Source organism: Lipophrys pholis, assembly GCF_963383615.2.
Source record: "Lipophrys pholis genome assembly, chromosome: 13".
In the NCBI taxonomy this organism is placed as follows: domain Eukaryota; kingdom Metazoa; phylum Chordata; class Actinopteri; order Blenniiformes; family Blenniidae; genus Lipophrys; species Lipophrys pholis.
In genome coordinates this window covers 23,154,781-23,182,688 of record NC_137632.1, presented here as the reverse complement: position 1 = coordinate 23,182,688, position 27,908 = coordinate 23,154,781, and the positions used below count along the sequence as shown (strand labels likewise).

Sequence of the window (27,908 nt, the reverse complement as noted above, 5' to 3'; positions counted from 1 at the left end):
GGACATATGAATAGAAGGGGGCAGATCAGCTCAGCCTTTAGTAGGGACCCAGCTGTTATGGACTGAGTTATTACCTCAGCTGGTTCTCCACCACTTTTGTTTGCAGACCTTATTCCAAGATTTTTTGTGTCTTGTACTTGCAATATTTGGGCTTCTGACCAATTATCTTGCTATTTTATCAATTATTAATGGGAACTCTTTCCAAAATTTGACTTGTTTCACTCCACCAACACATCCAACTCTGTGTTATCACATTTCATTTTGTGCTTGAAGTGAAAATCTCTGTCCAATCACTCCATGGTGATGGGAAGCAAAAACTTTAAAAGGTACATTTAAAGTAGGGCTGCCAAAATTAACGCATCAGGCCCTTAGGGCCAACTGGAATTTTACATAAATTGCTTTGAGGTTCCTGCGTGACAGTTGGCTGGAATGGATTGAATGATTTCAGTTTTTTTTTTCTTATATTACAGGGAATGGAATCATCCGCATGAATAATCCATATATTTGTGCCCAAAAAAGGAGCCACTGGAGCTGTTTTGAGATTCTATTGAAACAAAATACCTCGCAATCCACTTTCAAAAATCCTATCAACAAACCAAAATCAATAATTCCAGGATGTGTCCACTGGTTCAGAGTCAGCCAGTAATATGAGAGCAAACAGGACCATGTCATCTGAATGTTTGCCCAAACGCCGTCCACCCTCAGTAGATCATTAGGTTCGTGTTGTTGCCTCCCATGGATCATTGCTGTCTTCAGTAGTCGCTACTAAGCTTCGCCTAAGGTATAATGATCATATATTTCACCTATGGGTTGCTGTTTGCATACTTTGCTCTGCCCGGGATCTTACTCGGGGATTTAGCTTTCTGGTGCCCGAGCTGCACCGCCGAGCAACTGGATACGTGTCCCAAAGTCACGGCGCTATGTCCCGAGATAGTGAGGGAGCCGGGCTGCGGCTGCTGTCCGGTGTGCGCCCGGATGGAGGGTGAGCTGTGCGGGGTGTACACGCCGCGCTGCTCCAGCGGCCTCAGGTGCTACCCCAGCATCGACGCAGAGTTTCCCCTGCAGCAGCTCATCCAGGGCTTTGGCCGCTGTGGACAGAAAGTGGACGTAGACGAACCCAATACAGATCATCAAGCAACAAATGGTAAGTTTTTCTTGTTTGTTTTCGAACAAAAAAGATCTGGTGAATTGAAAATAATAGGAGACTTTGTACAGCGTGAAAAATGTCAGGCGGAGAGATGTATTACCCTTTTTTAAAAACATTTTCCCCTCTTCCAGTTCATGTTCTTCCTCTTGCATGGCTTTCCTTTGGTGACCTGAAGCCCCGTTTACGTGACGTTAGCATATTGCGTGTCAGTTTCCATGACAACGGTGCTCAGGGGCACTGAAAAGGCAGCTTTTTGAAAGCGTGGAACATTTTGAAAACACCCCGACTCCCATCTCCATGGAATTGGCAGAAAAGTTTTTGAAAATGCGCCGACTGTTTCCGTGGAAACGAAGGAAAACACAACTTTTCAAAATTGCTCTGAATCTGTCTCCTTGGAAACCGCAGCTTCTTTTAAACACAGTCGGGCTTCACTGTGCATGTGCATCACGGCGGGAGTAAATAGTTCTAGATTAGCTGCAGCACTCTGAACAGGAAAAATCCACCATCGAAGATGGATGGAAATTTTGGGGTTTATTTTTTTTGTCACTCACAATGTCACCAATATAATTGAGGAAACATTATTTCCAGCTACAACAGCCTCATATTTTTAGCTCACAACAACACTCATGTAATAAAGGTACCTATTAGGTGTAGCAGCTAAGTTAGCAGAGCGTATTATAAATAATAAGCCACTCAAATGAATGGAAGGAGAAGTGTCTACTTAATTTAATTCTGCTGTAATAAAATCTTTTTTGACCATAATCAAATTAGACTCTGTGCAAACCAGTCATGCCATCATTTCTCACGCCAAAAATGCTTCCTATTGCAGTTTCCACATTTGAAATGTCTTTTTGAACTCTAAACAAGGGATAACATTTTTGTGGATCGGTCTTTTCAAAAGATCAGTCAATAATAAGCAATGAAAATTGTTGTGGAAACAAAGAAAGGCAGTGCACATACTGGTAGGAATATATCATGCTCACAGGGTTCAATCTGTATTTGTACCAAAGACCACATAAGCCAACAGCAGGCTATGTATTTGTATTGTTTGGTGACAATTGTGCACAGTAATACCTAGATCAGGAATGTGGAACCAGGATGAGCACTTAGTCGTGGCCTCATCTCTGTTTACACGAACTCTTGAACACTAATACTAACCCTAATCTTGTTCAGACCTGGATTTTTCTAAATCGAGATCAAGTTGAAGGTTTTTTTATTGTTGTGGCGCACATACAAATATGGGTGATGAAAGTGTATCTAATGTTGTATAACAAAACAATTGTTAGGGCCGTGCGGTGGTTAGTGCTCCGGCAAAAATGTCATGGGTTTAAATACAGACCGGGTCCTTCCTGTGTGGAGTTTGCATGGTTTCCTCCAGGTACTCTGGTTTCCTCCCACAGTCCAAAAACATGTGAGGTTAATTAGTGACGCTAAAATTCCCCCTTGATGTGAATGTGAGTGTGTGTGTGTGTGTGTGGTCGTTTGTTTTTCCTGTGATGGATCTGGTCACCTTTCCAATGTGTATTCTGGTCAAGTAACTAAAAAAATTTCATTTAAATGGAAAATAACGGGATGATTTTGTCAGTAAATTGCACCACGTGATAAATAAATATTCAATCTTTGTTCATCGTCAACAAACATTTGTGATATCGGAAATAATTCACCTTTTGTGTTTTTTATATTTTATTTAAAACAAGCTGCATTGTGTAATCAAACTAGCATTTAAAGAGGAAAATCCAGATCATATTGTTTTGGGAATTTCCCCCCCAAAAATTAAAAATACATTAAGATGCTGCAAAGAGATAATAAATATCAGGTGTATCTTATGCGATATTCTTACAGTTTTCTGCTGCCTTATACTTTTACGTTAAATGAACCAATGAGTCACTTCAAAACATCACAACTTTTTTTTTTGTTTCTGTTTGAAATCACCTGATACCTGCATCCTTTACTCCAGGGGTGTGTTAGTTCTATACAGGAATTTATTGATTCTGATCAAATCTTATCTCTGTCAGTGTTACTCAAACAGAATATTGACAGAACAGCATGTGTCGGGCCTGTATGAACCCGTTCTGTAGATCGATCCGCTCTGCCAAGTACCTTCCTTACTGTAATTTAACACAAACCTTCCCAGTATTCATCAGGGGGTATATTAATAATTTCTGTTCGTGTGCCAGCATCAGCCTGCCGGCTAGTCGTGACCTGCCGTCATACCGAGGCATGGTGTGTAACACCAGGGTGAGAACATTTCACCAAGAAGCTGAACCAGAGTTCTGCATTTTTTACTGTAGGACTCGTTTCAATGTCAGAAAAAATAGACCAAAAAAAACAAAACAACTTTGACATCAAACACATTTGGTCACAGTAACTACCCAAAACACACACAAGGCAGAAATCCTGCTGGGACACAGAAATGTTAAGCTCTGCTCTCCCACATTACAGTTATTAGGGACAAAGGGTCACTATTGATTCCTGAAAATGAATGTTGACATATGCAATGTGTTTGGCAGGCAGTGGCAGGCCCACATCTGTGAGCGCAAACAGGCACTATCCCTTCGATGAACCCGTAACATGTCTGTAACCTTCCTTATTCTGATGTGAGCTATTGTTAATGGTGCTGGAGCAGGGAGGCGTAACTCATTGCCCTTTATTGGACAGTATTTTACTGCTTATTTTTGGTAACTTGATCATTATCTCCCACATAAACACAAAGTAAAATAAGGTGCTGCTTATGTAGTATTTCTAGAAACAGTGATATTTTTTCCTGATCCTGTCTGATTGATGCTCGAGGCTTTGCACACTTGTTTGGGATGTGTCTATGAAGAACTGGGTTATTTTTATTCAGAGTCTCTGCTGCATCATTTTACGTATGTTGCCGCATAAGCACGGAACATTGCTAATGCAAACACGATGCATCTTTACTTGAGACTTTGTTGTGTGAACAGGGCCTTCAGGGTGCTCCCTACAGTGGCCCAGAAGGGTCAATGCAACTACAAAAGCCACAGCACAACTGCAAAAGTTATTGCAAATCCAGACCGCTGCACTCTTCCGTTATGGCTCTTGCTGTTGCATTGACGCTTCTGGGCCACTGGAGCTCCCCAGTGGAGGTGAAGCCTCATGTCCACGAAAGTGAATAAAAGTTCAACAGCACTTTAGAGTTAAAGATTTCAACTTTAATTTCCATGAGACTATAGTTTAACATGCAGCAGAATAAAGGATGCTCCCGCCGACTCTCAGTTTGCAGCTGCATGGGAATAATTCTTATTGCAACAGGTGAAACCTAATTACTCAAACCGATCCTTTGTGTAATTGCTCGCACATGCCTCATGCAGAAACATTCTCACATAATAAAACACAGAGCAGAAGTGTTTTCTTCATTTCTTGTGCAGGAATCTTTCTTAGATCTTTTATGGACTCCCAAGGTTTTAATAGAAGAGAGTAATAAAAACAAAGCCAACTGAAGCTGCTGAGACTTTATTAAAGCGCTTTTGACTTGTCTGGACTCTCGTGCTGTGATTTGGAATTCAAAGCAGTTAGAACATTTAAAGGATGTTGAAAATGACCATCCTTCGAGCTTGTGGTTTGCACTAAGTTTGCACAACTTTCACATGTCTATCACATGTCTGCTTGTTGGAGTTTTTTTGGTGTGTGACCCTCAGTGCAATTATATTTCATTACAGCTGAGTGGATAGCCCTGTATGCCCCGCAAACGTCTGACCTGATGACCGCTATTGGCCCCTGATCCTTTACACGTGTCACAAATTTGCAAATGTTCACATTATAAATGTTACAGAAAACAAGGACATGTGTATTTAATATCGGCTTGAGCTCTTTTATTAAAGAAAATGTAGTTGACCAATGGCACATTATAGTACAAAGATTTCAGTAAATAGGAGCTATATTATCTGAATAAAACCCAAACATTCCTATCCATCCATGCATTGGTGCATCCAACCAACCAACTCCTCCTTTATTCTCCATCCATCCATCCGCCCAACCCACTCCTCATTTATTCCTTGTCCATCCATCCATTTTTATTCATTCATCCACTTGCCAGCCCGTTTGTTAATCCATCCGCCCATCTCTTCATTTGTACTTTCTACCTGCTTCTCTTTTAGACTTGGTCCACTGGGGGCTGGTAAGCCATTTATATTTTGGAAGCATTCTGAACTTTTGTCCCATTCGAACCTTTGACACTGAAGCCAGTGTGAGTGTGTTATTACGAGGCTCTGCTCAAGGTGAAGGTGTGGCTCTCTAAGTATTTGATGGGTGCACAGGGAGTCAGATCTTTGTGCAGGAGACAGGAGTTCGCATCTCCTCCCAGCCCTGCAATTAACGTTGACCTCCTTGTGAACTGCAACTGCCACTTTTCCCCAGCCTTAAATTTACCATTGTTTCTCCGTTTAACCCGAACCACATGTCGGCAGCCACGTATGGATACCGTAAGAAAACTGAGGATCATCCAAGCGAATACAAATCCTCAACGTCGGCTCTGCACCGTGCACTCTTTTTTGGTGTTTTTCAGTCAATTTTTTTTCTCACCTTCTCTTCATCCCTGTATTGTCGGTGGTCTGTGGAGCCCTGCAGTGCCCCGGAGGTGAGCCTCTGTTGAGACATGCCTTCTCTTGCTCCCTCATGCTCTCAGCTCTTTAATTATATTAAATGTAGATTTGTTCTGCTCCCAGTACGTGTGAAAAGGTGAAACTATGAGGGACCATGATGGGTGGGCGTTGGCATGTGGGCGCCTGCATTTCTGCGAGGACTCATTCCGAGATGTAAATAGCCCTCCTTCCTTCTCCCGAATCTTAAAAGAGTTGAGGAGTTACATCTTGCATAATACTGCAGCCTCAGGAGTGAATATTGTTTTATGGTTTGTTACCGTCGAGCCAACAGTGTTGGCAGTAACACATCAGGAACTGACTACTTTTATGATTTTAGTAGCGCTGCTAAAATCCCTGAAGTTTTAGGCATTTGGAGGCACAGCCGAGCTGCTCTCTGTCTTTGGTATCAATATGATCTGAAGCTTCATTCATATCTTCGAAAACTCTTTATGGGTGGATGACTATTATTTTTTCAGTGATTGCACATAGTGTGTCTCTGAGCATGCACTCTCTTATTTTGGGCAATATGATTAGATAAGGAATCTGTTTTTACATACTGCTGATAGAGCATCTTCCGGGGCCTGAGTCACACAGACAGCTTTTTTGTATTTGTCAAGGAGGCAAAAGTACAAAAGTTACTCTCCTATTTAATTATTTTCATGTGTCCTTCCAGTAACACTACTAACTCAACCAACTTACAGAACATTCATCACATCAATAATAGTGACTCGTAATTTATTCCTTATTTGAAGTGTGTGTCGTTTTAACGAGCAAATCACATCGTGCTTAAAATTAAAAACTTCATAGTTCTCTCTTGCAGCTCAGTTCTGAAAAGATTCAGGATGTAATCAGTTAGACTGATCATGTCCTATTATTTCATTCACAACTGGACGAAGAAAAACACATCAAACGTTTGAAATGACACACTTGAATATGAGCTCATGTGTAATCTCATCCAGTCTCTCTGGACATTTTGAAGGATTAAAGCTGAATCGTGGTTACGACATGACAAATCTGCAGCAAGTTAACAGTACATGCTAATTCGCTCCACAGATTGACTCATCTATCCTGTTTTGGTCTCCACCAATGAAGTCATGGGACCTTATTAGCACATCTATGTATTCAGCGCTATATATTGATATATTTCAAAAGACCATGTCCATATATACATTCTTCAGTATCAAAAAAAAACGTTACTCCACCCAAAGAACAGCCTCTTTGTTATTCGAATTATGTTTCTAAGAGTCAGCCAAGGGAAGGACCACTGGCTCATGTGTCCTTACAAGCAGCTCTTCTCCGCAGACTGGTGCCGTCTTACCCGCCCACCAGGCAGAGAGCGCTGCCCCGAAAGGTCACGATCAGGGACAAAAAAGAGCCTGTTCACATGTGACAAGAGAGACTGCAGTGTGATTGACTGCAGCCTCGCAGTCGAAGGTGCACAGTGATACATATTTGTGGCTATTTCTGTGAAATCTACGGTAGACCACCCTGCCCAGAGGTGGGTGTAGGTTGTAAACCTATCACCACCGCTGCGTGATGCTGCCGGAGAATGGTCGGCCTGCACTCGTATATCATTCTGCTATGAAGAAGAAGAAGAAGAAAAAAACGGTCATAGCTTGTTTTCATTTCTTTAAACCATCGTCTTGTGTGGTGCTAAGCACACCCTGCTGCGATTGCAATTTAAGTGTCTGGGAGAATTAGTTTTGATAGAGCATTTACATGTGGGAGTTTAATGCCTTCCTTTGAGAAAAGCTAAATGTCTGCCCCTCCAAAAGAATTTGCCATGTTTGTTCTGGAATGACTTTTACTGGTTGAGACAAATGTGTAGGTTGCTGGATTGTGCTCTTTCGAAAAGTGGTATTATAAAAAAAAAAAAAAAAAATGCAATTCAGTTCAATTCAGTCACTATATTTGAGTAGTTGTTCCGCAGGGGAAACTCAAGACGCATAGAAACAAACAAGCATGAAAAACTTATATATGTAAATGTAAAAGTATGTATGAAGAAAAAGGAAGTCCTTCAAATATATATTTCCTCTAGGGATCAACTACTCAAATATAGTGATTGAATTGAACTGGATTGTGTATTTAAGACCCGTTTTCGAAAAGAAAAAAAACAAAAAAACAATCCAGCATCTGCCATCGGAGGGAGGACGCTCTAAAACAGGGAACAGGATGTGTACTGCTGCTCACAGAACGTGGATAAAAATCTGACAGACACGTCATACGATTCCCGTCCAACATGGCGGCCCACTGAAACCAGCAGGTCAAAGGAAAGGTTATCGCATTCTCAATCAGAGTAAGTGAACTAAACCGCAGAAGAATGGGTTCATTTACATTGGATCGGTGAGCTTTCAATTTCTTTAGACTGTTTCGACAGGTATAAAGACTGCTTAGTATGTGATATGCTGTTTATGTAAAGTTTGTGTTTCTGGGATTTGATGGAGATCTCAGCTGACAATGGGCGAAAAGCAGAGAACAACTTGGAAAGGTTGGCTACAGTCGACCACGGGGCGAACGCAGTGAAAACGATGAAACAAACCGGAAGAAAATCAAACGTGGGGCTCTGTTGAGTTTACTGTTACAAGAAGGAGCAGAAGGCTTGGGTTCAACATTTCACTGTTCATTCTTGTGCTTCAGACATACGCAGAAGTGACAACCGCATCTCCCCACCTATGGTAATGATTGTTCCAGCCAGAACTTTTCCTTTTCAATCATGATGAGGAAGATGTTTGAACTTCCAAAGAGCTGGGTCGCAGACAGAACGAGAGTCAACCTGAGGGCAACCAAAAAATATTAGAAAAAATACTGTACGGGTAAGAGCAAAGGACTGGAAGTTTAAATGAGATGTTAGACAAACACAAAATCTCTCTCTCACACACACAGATAGAACATGCAAACTAAACATGGAAGAAGCTGCACAGCCAATCTAAAAGTGTCTTTTTGCTGTAAGGTTACAGTTATCAGAGGATCATCATGGAGTTCAGGTTGTACTTCTGTTAATGTCAGGGATGGCAAACTTAAGAATTAAGGTTGTTGTTTTTTTAAATTTTGCACAAGGTTTCATCAAAATTTATGTCGAGATTGTAGTCATTTTTTGTAGTAAATGTTTGGTTTAGTGTAAATATAGACCGTTTCATCCGTTTATACTCTGAAGCACAACAAAGAAAAACTTTAAAGTGTGGCACTATTTTACCAGTGTGGCCCACTCAAGATGAAATTGGGCTGCATGTGGCCCCTGAACTGAAATATGTTTGACACCCCTGGTCTATGGGCATTTGCATGCATTTTGTAAAAAAAAGAAAAAGTCCATTTGACTACAAAGGCAGCTTGACTGGCTGAGATGAGACACACACACAGACACACACACACACACACACACACAGACGCAGAGCAAGATCAGGAGTTGAAAGAGCGAGCTAACCGTAAAAGGTCTGAAGGGGATCTTCATTATTCTGTCGCTTTTTGTGCATTCGCCAGCCGTACAACCTTTGAAGTGGTCGAAGCCTTAAGAGGAACCATCTCCCCAGACAATGGCTGAAAGCACTGCAAGGTCACTCTCTGGGCCACCAAAGACCAGTTGAGTCTGAGAGACACAGCTCCACTGTATACGATAACAAGGCAAATACATTAATGCTAAGCAACTCTGGAAAGACATTACTCACTCTGTGCAATGAGAGAACTGTGAAAGCATTGCTTAAAGGCAATACCCAAAGCCAACACTCCCAACAGCTCGAGACAGGTAGTTTCTATGGCACTGAGACAGAATCAACAACACAGTTTTTAGATGACAGCTGTTGGCTAAAGTCTTGTGTTTTCCTTTTTTTTTTTCCCCCTCGTTGGAAAATGCTGTCATGAGTTCCTATAAGTGTCTATAGAAAGCAGGGACTTAAACACAACCATTGAAGACCTTTACAGCATGTCTATACTGTAGTTCGCTTGACCACGATGTGGCATTCCTGCTTCATTTTATATTGCAAAACGATTCAACACTTCGGATGGGGGGGGAGTGAAAACCCCTATCAGTTTCCACTGTGCCGTGTGTATTTCTGACAGCAGCTATGTGAATAAAAGTTCAAACAAAAATAAATCTGGCTCTTTCTTGGTGTGTTCCCCCAAAAAGCGTCCCACGTGAGGGATTCTTGCACTCATAGCGTACATCGTAACACAACTTGGAAACAAAAGTCGGACCTTGGGTGTTCAGCTGGAGGTTGGATTTTGTGACTTCTAGCCATCGCTGACATTCTGCGGTGAACATAACTTGACTTCATGAAACTTAGGGTTTTATTCGTGGCCACACTGTCTGCAAGTGCAAAGATGCACGCTGCCAATCGGATAAACGAGGAACGGACTCTATCTGATTGGAAGGATTCTGCTGCGCGTCGCAAAATGCCAAGAACGTCTTCGCCTGAATTTGAACCAAAAAGGATGTGAAGATCGGGCCAATCGGGCTGTAAACCACCTCTCCAACATGTCGCATCTTACTGGTTATTGGACACAAACACACATGTACTTGATTAATTGACGCAGCATTTCAAACCAATCACAGGCGTGTGGCCAAATTCATCGCTAACCATCAAGCCAACAAACAAAAATCCAGAATTCATGGGATTCTCTTGAATTCATGGAAACTGACAAAAGTATTTGGCGTCAACCATTTTTTCCCCCCTCTTCTTTGAAAGAACGGACAGTTAGCTTTTGAAACGGGCACACACATCAATCGTGCAACCTTGTCTTTTGCAGTACACAATTTTGAGGCTATTCATCCCAATCAAGCTCTATTTGTAGCTCTTCAGGAAACTTCTACATTTTCTAACTGGTAGTTTGGCTTTCAATTTGTGGCTCCAAATTCTCTTTAATTTGATGGCTGCAACTGAGGGAATGCTTTCCGATCCTGAACAGAGATGGATTATGGGACAATTGGCCCCGAGGCCTCCCAAACTCCCCTGACCCTCCAGTGTCTGGGTTGGTTTACTTGTAAGATGGCAGCTCACAGATAATACGTACCACTACATTAAGATTCATGGTTGAACTAATACTAACTTCAAGGTGTCTGACCACTCAATGGCGTCACTCCTTTGAGAAAAAACAAATGGGTTGGAGCTTTCCAAGTGACTAGAACATGGCAAGACTGCAGGACATATTGTCAGAGATTACTGAAGAAACAAAAGGTCAAGGGAGTAAAAATCCAAAACAAAGCAAGAGTCCAGAAAAACAGAACACGCACACACAGACAACACTGAGGAGCAGGGAACGGGGAAAACACAAAATAAACTGACAAAGACAAGCGAGGGAGAGGGGTTTAAATACACAGGGGAGGAAGAGGAACAACAGGTGGAGCGCATGAACTGACAAGGTGAAGACAATTGGATAATTGGAAATGTGAGGTGAGACACACAGGGGCAGACAGCGATCTGACAGTACCTGGCTTTAACATGCGTTTCAGCTGTGCGGAAACAAGCCCTTGGTCCTCAGTCAAACAAAAAGAATGCATAAAGGAAATTCTATCAACATTGACTGCAGTGACACCAAATTTTGCTTGTAAAAACTTCATTTACTAAGTTCATACAGCTGGCTGGCACACGCACACACACACACACACACACACACACACACACACACACACACACACACACACACACACACACACACACACACTCACACACACTCAGACGGTGCCATTGCTTGTGTAAGGAGCTCTGAAGATCGTTGAGGAGGGGGCGGGCTTTCCCCCAGGTGTGATTTACAGCCTCAGAATTCTGCCTCAGCACTAATTACAGACACGCACACACACACACACACACACCCACACATTCACACACACACACAGCCTCTGGCGCGTTGGTTAGGTACCCGAAAGAACCCTGACTCAGCACGAAGAACTCTTCATCAGCTGTTCGTCCTCACGAGTCCAGACTCACCTGCGGTGACAGGCAGTCGTGCTCGACTCCCATAAATCACTGCTTCCCTCTCAGATATCCTGGTTAAGTGTGTCACGGCCGGTGACTACCAGGTTGATAAATGTCGACGCAGATTTTAACCCCTGCAATGTGTTTTCGATACACTTTCGTTATCGGGCTGTTTATGATCCTGCTGTGTGCCTGTTCTACATTACCTCACTCGCTCGCCGTTGTGTTTTGCCTACCTCCAAATGACAAACACACTTTGGTACGACAAATGGAAACACACTTGCTCGATGACCCCGGCGCTCAGAAGAGAGCTGGTTTGATGTCACGCAACAGCAAAAAAAAAAAAAAAGATCCTCGCGTGGACAAGTCGCGCTGTCGCCATAGTAATTACAGCCATTGCAACGCCTGACCGTCCAGCATAGAATTAGTTACATGAGGTATGAAAGACACAGGATGCCCCGAGGACACGAAACAACTTTGTCTTCGAATTCCAGGATTAAGACGACTTGTAAACGGGCCTGTTATTAGAAAACTGCTAGCTGTCTGCTAATGTCTGCCCTATAATGGCAGCTTGTGATTAAAGAATAGATAAATGGAGCGAATGTGAGAGTGAGTGTAAAAAGCAGACAGCGTGAGGGAGCTTTTGTGTGCCTGTCTATTAAGTACATACCTAAAAGCAGGGCAAGAGATTGTTTTCATGCTCCAACAACTCTCTCTTGGTAAAAAGAAAGGATTTCTAGGAACATGTCGAGCGTTGAACGTTCCACTCAGATCAGAACCAGAAAGCTTGAATGAGCTTTGGATGTCTTTCTTTGGAACCTGAAGTCTGTTTTCAAGCTGGAATATGTTTAGGACACATGCTGTGGATTAGTTGCGTGTCTAAATTGGTTTGCATGCTTCATAATAAAAAAAAAATATATATATATATATATGTGTGTGTGTGTGTGTGTGTGTGTGTGTGTGTGTGTGTGTGTGTGTGTGTTGCAGAGGTGCATGGAACCGAGAGTCCATTCACCAGGAGACCTGCCATGGACACATGGATTTGGCAGGAGTCCGCCAAAAAACAATACCACAACGACCGCAAAACCAAGATGAAGCTGAACCAGCCGGAGGAACCACGAACCCAGAAAGTCCTTCAGGTGAGGTCTAGTATTTGAATTTTTTTTTAAGCTATTATGAAATGATGTCTTCAACGTTGGTGCAATCTTGCCAAACCCTGTTGACTTAAGAGTAAGCCTTCCTCAACAGTTTTCTGTGAAAATGATTCCCAACCTTTTTCTTGAGGGACCGAGGCGACCCCCCCACCGCACCCTGTACAATTACATGAAAAATGAAGGAAGCTCACTACACACTATAGGGTATTGCTACTTTTAAAGCGCCAAATTAGTAATGAAAGATTTTTTCCAGTGTCTTCCTCACGTCATATGACGTGTCGTTTTATCAGTTGACCACGCCCCCGCCTCTTCCTCAGGTGAGGAAGAGGGCGTAGGCCCCCCTCGTCCTGGTCCGTGGAGTCTCTTCCTGATCTCTATGGCTTCCTTGCTCCGATGTTCTGATTCGCCCCATGATATAGTGATTCCTCTTGCAGTGGTCTGTGATGGCTGATTTTTGAGTTTTCATTTTGAGCTTTGTCGTTTTGTGTTCATGTGGGGGCGTCTTGCTCGAAATGAAACGATATCCTTAAGTTACGAAACGACCAAATGAACATATTTCCGTCAGAACACACTGTATGTGAAATACACTTATATTATCGGTAACGATGAATTCCTCTCCTCTGAGGATAAACTCTTTGGGTTTATACATCTTCTCGGGGTGTTTCGTGGTCTGGTGTCGCTTCAGCTTGCAAAGTTTCGGACATGAGCCAGATTTTCACCTCAAAAAGGTGAAATTGTCCATTTGCTTCAATGGAGCCACAGTTGATGTACCTCTCTCAGTATTCCCTGTTATTTTTTCTTTTTGACGGATTCACCTTTCTTTTTTGCCCGACACTTTGTCATTTCTTTTCCCTGTATACTGCGGACAGGAGTTTTATGTTCAAAACGACCATATCCTTGCGACATTGTAAACTTTTAAATTGGTCTTTTTTAAGATAAATAATCGACTTGTAGTCTACTCTTAAACTTAATAGTTTTAGTATTTAGTATTTTCACATGAATGAATTAAATTCCGAGTGTTACGGCTGCCGCACTGAGAGAAATGTTATGCATTTGAATGAAGTGGAGCTCTTCGCCGTGCATTTCTTCCACATCAATCAAAGGCCAACATACAGTGTTGTGACAGGGTCATTTATCTGTTGCAGGAGATAATGAACTCTGGTAAAGTGGTGCCCTCCTCTGGGCACTGTTTCACACAAACAAACACACACTGGTGCAGAAATACACAGAATCCTTGGAAAATTCTCTGTTCCCATCAAAATAATCGTTTTTGTGACTTTCCAGCCAATCAATTTGTTCTGCAGCCACAAAACCTGTTTAATCTGAAAAGATCACAGTGTATAAAGTTATTTATGTGGTTACATGTCTTCAGTTTAGAATTTTTTTAATTGTTTTGTAGCCATTTTTAGCGATTTTAACCTTTTTAACTGATTCAGTGTGGTAATTTGAGACATTTTGACTTTTGACCAATTTTGTCGAGTCATGTTTGCCATTTTAGCCATTTGATGTGTTTTTGCTCCATTCTTGGCAGTTTAAAACTTTTTGTTCTGGTTTTTAGCAATTTTAGCAGTTTGTTGACTTAGTTTGATCCTTTTTAACCATTTTAGCATGGGGAGTCTTTTTGAAAAGAAGGTATGCAAATATATATTTTAAAATAGAAACTAATAAGATGAAAATTGCTTATTAATTTGATATAACTTTCAGAAAGAGTCTGAGCCACTGCAGAGGAACTAAAGAGCCACATATGGCTCTGGACCTGCAGGTTGCAGACCCCTGGTCTAGACTCTCTGCAGTCGCTCCTTGAAGGCTTCCACAAAAGAAAACTGTGCTTTTCACTTTCAGTTTTGTTGTTTCAAAAGGATTTCTGTTTTGACAGTTTGCGGTGACAAATGTGACACTTAAGTAAAATAATATTTCATCACTGTGTCGTTTAAAATATGCATTACGTACAACCTGTCACCAGCTGATTTATGATTGTGACGCCAACCCTCCATACGCTCACCACAGTTACAACCAAAAAAGGAAAGGAGGTTTTCTTCAATGGAAAGACTCATTTGTCATCAACGCTAACTCTGATTGCCCACCTGTATGTTAGATGTATGGAGAGGATTTAGTAAGTGCAGCAGCTATATACAGTAATGCAATGTCAAAGCGATTAACAATATTAATTCATATTTGTAAAATAACATGCATATTTAGTTTCTATAGCAAATCTGGATCCTGTATAAAGGCTCACAAGCTGTGTCATGAACGAATAAATACGGTTTATGGCTCCAGATTAACTTTGGTAGGTGGAAGATGGGACAATAAACTTTTATGACTCACAGCACCCTTTTAAGTGCTGTCATGCACAACTGTTAGGTCAGGTACGTAAAACGCAAAAAAGATGATATGAGACAATATAATGCGACTAGAGTCACGATCTGCAACACAATAAAAATAGCTGGCTTTGTACACTGACTGTCTGCCTGATGTACAGATCCCACATTTGCTGCTGAAATAAACCTGATCCGTGAAGTTAAGGACTAACTCAGGGGTTTCAAACTTAAGGCCCATGGGACAAAGCAAGAGGATCAAGCAAATGGTAAAAGATTTCAAAGAAAACATGCAGAATTGCTAACATTAAAAACTTCAAACTCTGACAACTAAGACTCTGGCGTACATGCATTGACTTGATTTGATTTTCACTAAGTGACTCTGCCTCTTAGTCTCATCACTGTGAGAAAATTGATGTTTAAATTGGCTTTCATGCCACAATTCGCACCACAACATGATGGATGCAGTGTTGACCCGGAATTAGATCTGTTTCTGATCCATGTTCAGAGGGTTTATCATGCCTAATTTGTCTTAGAATTTAAGTCATTTAATCGGAATCATTTAAACGGGAGGTTTTGCAGGAGTTGACGTTATACGTAAGCTCAAGATCAGAGGTGTCAAACATAAGGCCCATGGGCCAGAACTGACTCCAATCTGGCCAAACCACCAAGAAAATTGTAAAAATTTCAAAGATAACATGTACTTTTTTTTTTTTAAACAAATGTCACAAACATTGATTCTCAGGACAAATTGCTGCTCACTTGCTGGTTGATAAATCCCCCACAGTGACAGATGACATGATGAGGAGATGTTGTTTACTTTTGCCATGGTTTGTGTCCTCACTTGTGCTTTTGTCTTGATGCAGAGTAAGCGTGGATGAAAAAAAACGTCAGTTGCGCAGGCCTCATAATGTGCTTCTTTATTATGTACAGCAATATTGTTTGTATTTCCCCATGTGGAATGCGTTTTGGTGATTTGATGCAATCTATAGCTTACAAATGCCTCTGCCCCTTGTCTTCTTCTCTTTACGACTCGCTCAATACATAACAGTCCCAAACACAGTCCTGCCAAAAAAACAATTCCTGGAAAACCCTCAATGTAGCAGCAGCACACAAGCTCAGATAATCTGTTTTATGCAAATGAGGTAGGGCCCCGGGGGGCTGTGCATGTGGAGGCCCTTATATATGTTTCCATTAACGCAAACAATGATTCGCTTTGCTCATTTTCTCCCTCACTTAACTCTCGCCGGCAGGAAAACTAAAACAAAATCAAGCAAACAAGAAGAAGGAATGCGGGGCGGGGGTGATACAATTGTCAACATCATTAGAAACAACAAAAGAGGGAATGCAGTAAAAGGAGTCGTGCAGCTGGTCAGGGGGAGGGCCTTCACGGCTGCTGTCCAGCTTGGGCGCGCTGCGTTGTGGGTGGTCATGTGAGGTCAGATATATGTGGGACCAAATACAGCATTTATAGCGATCATGCTACCGACCAATCATCCAGCAGAAGTCCAATGCAACCGAAGAGAAGATCATTTCGGTTCCTATTGGTTTCACAGACACCACACCTGATCCAGAATTGCGCCTTTGGGAAGCATTTGAGTTTTGGATTTGCTGCATGAATGTGCAGCTGACAAGAAGGCTACAGTAATGATGTAATGTAATACTTTCAACGTGGAACGTAATCTCCAAGGAGTTCTAAAATCTTGTTGGGAAAGCCTATTGCAAACAAAATATTTTGTTTTCAAATCAAAGCGTGGTCGTATCTTTGGCTGCCGTGACTCGGTTTGCCAGAGTGGGTGTTCAAATAGTCACAGATTGGTGGATCACCGTCCAAATACATTGTCCCAAGGCATAGGAGTAGGCTCTGATGACAGGGTAGTCATGTGCAGGGAAACTAGGTTTTAATTGTTGTGTGAAACAAATTGGAAGGATGTTAAAAACTAACAAACATGTTTGAAAGTTTTGACAAACCCTGGTGGTTTGTTCAATTTAGAGCAAGCAATGAAGGTAGCGGATGCTCAAGACCGGAAGTAATTGTGTATTTCTATCACAGACCAACTATGTAAGATAAACTTGCTCCCATCAGCATATGTATGGGTCTTATTATGAAGTCTGGTGCAGAGTGCATCTTGCTATCTCACGGCAACATCAAGGAACCAAGTTTTAGTTGTTATTGTAAGGAAACTCAATAGGAGTGTGAAACATAAGGCTCTAATCTAGTCCCCCCGAATAGAATAGAATAGAATAGAATAGAATAGAATAGAATAGAATAGAATAGGATAGGATAGGATAGGATAGAATAGATATATTATATTCTTAATACTTCTTGAACCAATGGACGTGGCTCCCACATGCAATCATTCCGATCAAAGGAGACCGCTCTGCCAACCGAGGCTTGTTCTTCGCACTGAAGCTCTCCGAAACAGTAGGAGTGTTGAGCGGCCATTACGGCGCTCACAGTGCAATGAGATGACCCGATGGGGGATGACCCTGTGGGAATCGAACCAGATCCCAAGTTCACTCCTCTGACCTCTAAGCCACCGCTGGGTCATATATGCATTTCCATCAAATATGCTTGCACCTACCACAAAGAAAAACTTTAAAGTTCAAATTTATCGGTCTGGTCCATCAAGATGGAAATGGCCCGAATGTGGCCCCTGAACTAAAATGTGTTTGATTCCCCTGATTTACGGTGTTTTGACATGTTTAAGTAGAAAGAATATGAAAACCTCTGAATTTGCTTTGAAGAAACTTTAATGTGGGAGTAAAGAGGCAGCATTCAAACCACGAGTTCAATACACTGAACTGTGTGTCTTTATTATACAACGGTCTGGAGCAGTAAAGTGATATAAGAGAGGGTTTGAAAGAAAGAAGTAAGAGAAAGCGTACTGTTCATCCATATGTTCAGATGTCTGATAAGGTTCATGGCACGACTGTGCCTCCTCCTGCACCTCTCTCTCATCCCCAGCCAACTAATCATAAGACCGGACCCCTTTGATCCCACAGGCACACTGATACCCTCTGTGTGTGTGTGTGTGTGTGTGTGTGTGTGTGTGTGTGTGTGTGTGTGTGTGTGTGTGTGTGTGTGTGTGTGTGTGTGTGTGTGTGTGTGTGTGTGTGTGTGTGTGTGTGTGTGTGTGTGTGTGTGTGTTCGTTACTGTGCACACATGACGACAGCGTCGGTGTGTGTTCCCAGTGCAACAGCACATACAGGATTACAATATTTGGTATTTTACATGCGCCTGCACAGATACACGTGTGTGGCCACGGCCACCATGCGGGTTCAGACGTCCAGCCACTCATGTTCCACTCAGCAGGACTCACATCAATAACACTGGCAGGACATGCTGCTCGCCTAACATCGCCTCGTAAAAATCTTGGCTATAAATGTGTATATTTGTGACACTTTTACAAGATATGCACCAGTATTTCATTTCGCCATTCTTTTTCTTGGACAGAACACGTTCCTCGGCCTCCAGCTTCCAGTCAAACTTAACCCGACTCTCCTTCTGCTCTCCTCACGAGCCAGTCGAAAGTGGTTTATTCTGATAAATAAACTCTGACAACAACTAATTCAACTGTTTTTTTATCTGTCTGCTTCAATGAGGGCTGAGGAGCCGGTGCCGATATTAATACTTTTCCCCCGTCATCATTTCAGACCGCCTGTCAGCAGGAACTGGACAAGGTCTTAGAGGAGATCTCCAAAATGACTTCTGAGGATAACAGAGGCCCGCTGGAGAACCTGTACGGGCTCAAATTTCCAAACTGTGACAGACATAGACTGTACAACCTCAAACAGGTGAGCCACTGAATGACACATGAGCGAGAACATTGCCGAAAGGTGAATTTACCCAGGATTTTGTTCTCTGATTCACCCTTTACTGCTGAAAACACAGGAAATGGAAGTAATCTTTATTGTGCTGCGTTTGAAATTGCTTTTTGACGCCAAAGTTGTTCATACGACCTACAACGTCTCTCCTAGTTTTATGTATTCTTTATCCACCAGCATAAACACAATCAATGAATGAAACCTCATTCATTCAAAACTCATTCAACGCCACTATGTTGCATGTGGGAATGATGCACTGCAAAGACTTTGGAAACCCAGTCACAAGTCAAGACTGCTGCTGCTGCTGCTTTGGTTTATAAATTGGTTGTAAAGAGAATCTACAACACAAAATATGGTAGCAAACTATCAGATGGACAAAAAGGTAAGGCTGCACCGAGATGGCTTCGCCACACAGCGGTGGTTGTTTACTCAGCGACGGGAGTTAAATGAAAATGTTATCACAGCCAGCTATGAATTGGCTGACCTGACAATGTCTCTTGGAGCCACTGAAAACGTAACTTTTTGAAAATACATTTTCCATCTATGTTTATGGTAACGCTCAGTAATGCCACTTTTGATTTAGCCGATGAAAGCGCTTGGATTTGCACTACAAGGTGAGGTCGCAAAGTTCTCGGACAGTATCTGCTGTCCATCAATGTGGCTCAGCCGAGCACATGTTTCACCAGCGCGCTTCATGACAAAATGCGGTCAGCATTGAGGCATGCATTTCAAGCCCAACATGGACAGTTGTAGCCTAATGCAGGGATTATGCAGGACGGTGTCTTGAGTCTGCAAACCGACGTACCCTTCCCTCTGAGGGACATCACCGGTGGGGAGAGGTCAGTCGCTCCAGAGCGGGGCTGTTTAAACGCAAAACTTTTCCAAAACAAAAAAAACGCGAAAATGGTGACCCGACACATTGTTGTCCAAATGTGGCCTCAGATGATAAGACTACAGGAACGCTGCTGCAATGATCGACCTTATCATTACATAATCCATATCAGGGATGTTTGATTGAAAAGGCGTCATTAGGTCATTTGACAGTTCTCTTGTACAATACTACCCCATCAGGTCTTATTTGGAAGCAGCAGAAGACCTGCTTTTCAAATGGCGTCCATCGGCTTGTTTGGTACTTTCCAAGGTTTGGTTGGCAACATTCACAGGGTCGGTGTCTAACACAGGAAGTGAAACCACCAACCTGGAGACGAGAGGAAAACAGACGCACCGACCTGACTCACATGTGCCTCAAGCACTTTTTAGTTCATCAATGGTTTGTACTACAGTGAGTCATATCGCCAGGTTAGTACAGTACTTTGCCGGCAGTAAGACTTGTGAGGAACAGACACAATAAAAGCACCTTATTTCCAGGCAAAACACTTCCTCCGATTGAGCTCAGGAACACGGCAACTTGGTTGAAATGAACAATATTTGAAACCCCATTGAAATCAGTTATAACAATCATTGTTCAAATCCACAGAACTGGACTTCCCCAAAGTTTCTTGAGATACCTAAATACAGTATGTCATGCGCAATTCTAGGAGTGTTTATGAAATGACGCACATCAAAAAAAAAAAAAAAATTCCATAAACAGTTCCTGGGATAATAGAGTGTTGTTTGACTGAGTTTGGCATCACTTTGTGTAGCTTATGTCCCTGGAAAAATACCTCTATTCATTACACGCATTGATTCAAATTCCGTTGTTGAGATGATGGATCATTTGTATCACATCTCACTATAAACTGGTTTTGTCTGAGTCACGGGGCAGCGAGAATCTGTGGGTGGAAACTTTCTGAAATGTCACAATGAGGGCCTCGTCCCCATCAGTTGCGTCACAGCAGGTGCTTTCCAGTCGCTGTCAAATGGGCAAAACACCTGCTGTGAGATCACTCATTAGGTCCTGACCATGATTGGGATATGTTTGAAAGATTTTGGGCGTGTGGAGAACGGCGGTGGCTGCAGTTTTCTGCCCTGTGGGATTCGCCGGGTGACTCGCTGCATCATGCTGGTCACGGAGGGACTCAAGTGGTTGCAGATGTCATCGGGGTTTTGAAGCTGCGCCGGTAGCTATAGCGAGTAGTGACCACTGACTTTGATGATGTAAAACAGCCCCCACTGTGATCGGTATCAATGGAGATCGCTGCGCCGGCATGTGCAACGCATTTCGGTTCAGGCAACTTGATCTTTGATGTTTCCTGTTTTGGGTGTTCACCTTTTGCCTGTCAGATTTTTAAACCCCTCTTTTTTTTTTTTTTCCTACTCTTGACAGGAACATGACATGTCATTTTGAGAAGTTGGAGTTCCCCTGTTTTCTTTCATACTCACATGACTCACACACAACTCTTCTATCAGCCTGGCAAAATCAGCCTGGCGAGCACATATAACCTCCCACTCACTTCTGCCACCTGCCACCCTTCTCCACAACCCTCCCCCCCCCCCCCCCCCCCCATTCTCCTCGTCTGTTTTTTCTTACCAACACTTCCACAACCTCCTGCTCTTACTCTGTGCTTGAACACACATATGCGCCCACACACACACATACACACACACACACACATACATACACGTACACGCCAATGCGCGGGGAGATGTTGTCATCATGAACGAGGCAACAAGCTCCTGAGCTTGAGGTTACAAGGCACTTAAAGTGTTTGGCGGACTTCATGGGAAGAGCTCTTTTTGTTAAGCCGAGGAACGAGCTGTGCTTCCGACCGGGGGCTTGAACTCTGCTCATCCATAGAAATCAGACGGGGGAGGACAAACAAGGTCACATATCCAGTGTTTTCTTGCGAGGATAGTGGAGCAGAAAAGAAGGATTTGAATAGGCGCCACAGTTTCCTAAAGCAGGGCTCTCAACCACTCAGCCAATTTTCATCACTGGTCACAAACAACAGCATTGTTTTGGACTGGAGTCCTCGGTTCCCAGGGAGGAACACTGTACCTCCTCAACACTCGGCTCCTTTTTGGAGTTGTCCCTCCTTGTCGCGCGGTAATTACTGTAACTGTCACTCTTTTTGTTCTTTCTCATCGAAGGAAGAAAATGGAAAGTCCTTTCTTCCCCCCCCCCCAGCCCTGCTTTCTTTTAGTCCGTCCCCTCCTCGGCTGCCCCGCGTGCGCGGCGTAAACTGTGTCCACTTCAATTACGACCTCATTTCTGAGTAGGGCTCTGCGGGGGGGCTGGTCTACTGGCATGTGTGTGTGTGTGTGTGTGTGTGTGTGTGTGTGTGTGTGTGTGTGTGTGTGTGTGTGTGTGTGTGTGTGTGTGTGTGTGTGTTTGTGTGTGTGTGTGTGTGTGCGTGTGTGCGTGCGTGTGTGTGTGCGTGTGTGTGTGTGTGATGACATGTGAGGCTGTGCAGGGCCTGCGGGGTTGTGTGTAGGGGGCATGACCCGGGAACGGGCTGTTATTGGGTGAGGGTTGTCCCACCCGAACCAAAGCCCACGCTCTCGTCCAATCGCCCCCCGGCATTAGAAGATACACACTCACACAAACGCACACACACACATATACACACACACACACACACACACACACACACACACACACACACACACACACACGCATCTCAAGCCACCGTACGCCATGCTTCATTAACGCATCCGCTGCTTCCCACTGTGCATCCTTGCCGCCCCCTCCTCTTTTCATCCAGTGTTTTCCAACTTGTCTAGTTTGTGTTTTTCTTCTCTCTTCCCAGTGCAACATGTCCACCCATGGCCAGCGAGGCGAGTGTTGGTGTGTTAACCCCTTAACGGGGGTCCAGATTCCGTCCACGCCGAGAGTCAGAGGGGATCCCAACTGTAACCAGTTTCAGGAGCTGTTGAGAGCGATGCCCACTGCAGCACCATCTCGCTAGGACACCTCGACTCTCATCACGGAGGGGCTGAGGGTCCTTTGGAATCCAGACTAATGGGGGTGGGGGGGGTTATTTTATTTTGTCCCCATCTTTAAAGACTCTTTTTAATTGACACTTTGCTCCAGTTCACTGTTCAAAGTTCAATGACCATAACAAAGTAAGTAATAAAGGCAGCATGGTGAAAGAAACCTAATTCAAGACCAAAACAATGCAATGGGATGTCTCCTTCGCCATTCATGAAACTAAGATCGTCTACTTTATACAAGATAAAAGTAGTTTCATTCACTCAACAGCTGGAGGCACTTTTTTCATGCCAACTTTAGTTAAATTGAATAATAAAACGGGTTTGTCAGACGTTCCGGTTAAAAACAACATGGCATTAGTTCTTAAATAATGGAAACCATTTTCTGCTGAAGGATGATTGTTGGAAGCCTCTACTCATTGTCGCTGAGTTATATTAAAGCTGTATTACCTAAATATTTGCCACTAGAGGGCAGCATCACAAACAGTGGACACAACCTCACTTGTTGATTTACTCTAAATATAGAATTCATGAGCACAGGGCAAACTTGCTCTCTTAGTTTCATGTTGGACATCTTTACAAATCTTTCAAGTTCAAACAATAGAAGGCAGTAGACGTTTTAGGTGAGAAATACAATTTTTGTCACTGAAGTATGTTAGCATACTGATACTTGCTTTGCTGTAGATCTGCCAAAAGCATTCAGATTTTTACATAGAAGTAAAGACACTAGAGATTCAATTTGTATCGTAGTCAATGAGTCATAAACAACATTTCAAGTGAAAATGCATCATTTGTCATTTTCATTTCAGAAAAGTTTCACATTTACAAAGCAACGTTTTGAAAACAAAGTCAGTTTCCACGGAAACAGCAGAGACATTGCAAAGAATGTAGTTTGCACGGGTACAACTAAAACTGACTTGACTTTATTTAAAAAACTATGATTTCCATTGAAAAGTTCTATTATGGGGGATGTCTTGGTATTCAGCAAGTATCATTGTAACCTGATTGTGCTTTCATTTTTGTAACTTCTGCAGCTTCATTGCTGACACCTTTCATTTTAACTGCCATCTGTTACGTGGCATAATGTAGAGGTTAAAACAATTACAAGCCTTTTGAAGAATACAAAGTACAGGCGTGTAGCGAGTACGAGTAAAAAGTCCTAGGAAAAATGAATACTCTAGCATAGTAACAAAATACAAATACTTTGTTACTCGCTATTTCTGATTGAGGTAATAGTAAGGTAAGTTCTAACCTGTCCAGGGTGTACTCTGCCTTTCAACCAACTCCTGCTTTAAAAGTCTTCAATCAATCTAAGAATTTTTTTTACAGTTGTTTTTTCATTGAAATCAAAAAATGTTTACCACAAAACCTAAAGAAATGATTCTGAAGCCTTATGGGGGTCAAGAATAGTAGGTCATCTGTCATCTGTCCTCCACATGTAAAGACATTTGCCCGCACATCATTCTGAATTTCATCCAACCAGCGAGACCAGGTTCTCTTTCAAAACTGGCAACGACGGCAGGGGGTGGGGGGGTGGTCTATGTCAGGGGTCGGCAATCTTTTGCGCTGGTGCCACAGTTGGCACGCCCCGGCATAATCATTGGCACACTCAGGAAGGCCCTCTCAGTATGCATATTGTTTAAAATCAGTCATTATTGTGGAAAAAATCCCTGCCAAAATGTGCAAACAAATGAAATCCACGTGTACGGACGTAAAGGAGCCATAAAGGAGCCGCACGCAACACAGCCCGCCACGCGTCTTTTACATCTGCGTGCATGGATCTCATTTGTACCCATTTTGGCAGGGATTTGCCACCACGGCCGTTTGTCACAAACCAAACCATGTGAAAGTTGTAAATGCCGTGAGTTCTGATTATTTTAATGGTTTAAGGACCTCCTTCACCAGTAGAAGTGCCAGGTCTGGAGACAGTCAACTAAGTTTTCTACTGATAGACTATGTCTATGTTTGTCTGCTACATCAGTATGTCAAAGACTTTACAGGTGCAATCAGATTTGTGATGGATTAAAATGCAATATTTTTTCCAGCGATTTAGTATTTTTAATCAACGTGTTAAAGTCCAAGCTATAGGTTTTTTCATATAGTTTCATTTTGTTTAAATTGGACGGCGATTATTGCTCACTCATTGACAAGACAATATCAAACGAGCTCGGGAATCACGACGGCAGAAACCGCTGGTGGAGCAGAAACCCATTTTATTCTAACATGAAAAAAAAACTAAAAACCAAACAACCAAAATCCTCAGGAGATAACAAAGAGGCAGTGGAAAGTCCAAACGTGTAGAACACAGACTGAGAGACTGGCGAGTTACCAACATGGAAACGCAGACAAACCAACAGCCAGAGCACACAGATGACGCCCGGCATCCACCTCAGCCACAAGGTGAAGGCAATCACACACTCGGGTATGGGTGAAACACATCAGCCAGCAATCAGACACAGGAGGCGAAGAGACAGAGTGAAGCATGCATGACACATTCAGATATCTCTGTTCAACAATCTCCAATTCCTCTTTGACAGGTTCAGGGGTTCTGGGAAGTGGAACTGATCCAAGCTAACGGTGGATGAAGGCAGGGAACATCGGACAAACACAGGGAGACACAAACACACTGACACTTTTTCAAAGACAATGAACAAAAAGGGCAGGAAATCTTGGGTTTCATCATAATAAAACAGATGTTGTGTGCATGCTCTAATACCACTTTTTTAAGCTTTAGCTACTTGCCAATTCAGAGTACCGGTCCCCGTACTTATTACATAGCTGCCTTCTGCTGATGTTACTGATGGATGACATCATGTAATAGTTGTCTGGTTGTATCTAGCTTTCACATGTACGACTGCCAGCACTTCGTGAAGGATCAGACCCGATACCCGATAGTGTTATTGGTGCATCTCTCATATTAAGTTGTATGTTTAATTTTTGTTTCCATGTATATGAAACACCCCCAAAATAAGCTTTTTTTTTTATGTTTGTGAATCAGACCTTTCGTCTGAAGTAGACAAACATACATCACTCGAAGGTGACAATGAAACATTTGGTGCTATAGCTTACAGCTTCTTGGTTCTCTCTACTTTTATGTTCAATAATCTGTGTTGCTACTGTTATTTTAGCCCGAATAAAACATGATACGCATCCGTTTTCTGCTCCTGCTTCATCCAGCATGGGGTCACGGGGAGGCTTGAGCCGGTCCCAGGTGCTATCTGGCCAAAGACAGGGTACACACTGGACAGGTCACCAGTCTAACATCTGACCTGCTTTTTGATACGACATTAATACATGAATAAGTTGGCAGGATCCGCACAACATTCAGTCACACCATGTGCCTGGACGGCCTCCAGCCATGGTCAGATCTGCGCCTGCCAGGCACCATGCCAAGCCAGTGAAGGATCTGAGAGACTTGATCACAGTTTGGACTTGAAGCACTAAAGCCTGTTTCTCTTCAAGTTGAGGTGACAATCCTAAACTATATCTGCGCCAGTTTGATCAGAAACACTTGTTTTCATTGTATTCTGTAAACAGATCGTAATACGTTTGGTCCAAGTATTTCTTCCAGACTTCAAAAAATAAATAAATAAAAGTTTCCCTGCAAAGTTTTCACGAACTTTTGCTTCTTTCCAGTGATTGCAGTAAATGAATTAAATGCTGCAACGTAAACTGAAGTTTTTGTTTATTGTATTTTTTGTAGCATTCTGCAGAAAAAAAGAAATCATATTAATTTAGCTCTGAATGTCCACCTTCATCCAAGTGAACCCACACCCATCATCCTGATACGCTGCAGAAAGCTGTTGTGGTTCTTCGTCAAGCACTTTCAACAAATCCAAAGAAGTGTCACTCGAGAAAAAAAACATACTCATAGTAATCATGCTGGAAACTGCTGTGTGGCATCACTGCTCTATCACTGCCGCGGGTGCTGACATTAACGTAAGTGCATACTGTGTGTGTGTGTGTGTGTGTGTGTGTGTGTGTGTGTGTGTGTGTGTGTGTGTGTGTGTGTGTGTGTGTGTGTGTGTGTGTGTGTGTGTGTGTGTGTGTGTGTGTGTGTGTGTGTGTGTGTGTACCCATGTGTTGCTGGGGTTACTAATGAAGTGTTGACACAAGGAGGGATTAGGATGGGGGGCTGACATTGACAAATGTGATACTAAGTGGGTAAAGGTGTCTATGAATAAACCAACCCCCGGCACACAAATACACACAGCGGCAGACACACACTCGCACGCATATACATATTTGTGCAGCAGATCAAGGCCTACAGACAGCAGAGCAGCGGCTGGTCTTAGCGGGAGGTTATAAGGGGATGTTCCTAATGATCGTGACATAAGGTGGGCTTTAGGGATCCCCTTGCTTCTGCAGGCTGTGCAGTAAGTAACACTTCAGCCAGGGAGTTTCTCATCACGCAGAAGGATGGAAGACATTATAAACATCAGTCTGTGGCATATCATTAAAAGTCTTATTAAATCAAGTGTATGTAGCCTGATTATAACTTTCCATTGTGCACTGTATATTATTTCTGTGTTTTGTGTTTATTTCTACTGATTCTTGGAACAACGTTTTAAGTGAAAACCCATCATTTTTGTTTTGTCATCAGTTTTGGTTTGAGAAAAGATTGACTTTGTATATGATATCCATTTACACAGAAAGGGCAGAAACCCTGAAAACAATGTAGATTTCATGCAGAGCCACTAGTGGGTGCTGTTGATTGTCTTTGCAATGAAACCACAGGCAAATTAGTGCAGAGAACAGTGGGAGTACACAGATATTCCCAAGGACAGACAAAAATACAACCCGTAAACTACCCCAGTCGCAGGAGAATATGGACTGGCAGTCATGACACTGGAGACAAACGTTTGCTTTTCTGAAAAGAAAAACCCAAAATGATGCATCTTTACTTGAAACGTTGTCAAGTAAAAGGGGCCTAAGACATGCATCGCATTCACAAATGTCCCCAAACAACTAAAGGTAATGATAAAAGGCCAAAACTGCTTAAACTGCAAAAATGGCTTGTTAATTACCATGATAAAAGTTAATTTCATAATTTTAACAAAAGGTATTTTTATACTTTAGATCAAAT

The 27,908-nt window shown here is 42.6% G+C and overlaps 1 protein-coding gene across 1 annotated transcript; it reads left to right on the top strand.

The window, feature by feature from the left end:
* Positions 1 to 704: 704 nt before the first annotated feature.
* On the top strand, positions 705 to 25,970 carry igfbp2b (insulin-like growth factor binding protein 2b). The gene is made up of 4 exons (XM_080479093.1): positions 705 to 1,144; positions 12,642 to 12,793; positions 18,782 to 18,922; positions 22,642 to 25,970. Exons 1-4 carry the CDS (start codon positions 787 to 789, stop codon positions 22,798 to 22,800), a joined length of 810 nt encoding a protein of 269 aa, XP_080335219.1. The 5' UTR covers positions 705 to 786; the 3' UTR covers positions 22,801 to 25,970.
* The last annotated feature ends 1,938 nt before the right edge of the window (positions 25,971 to 27,908 follow it).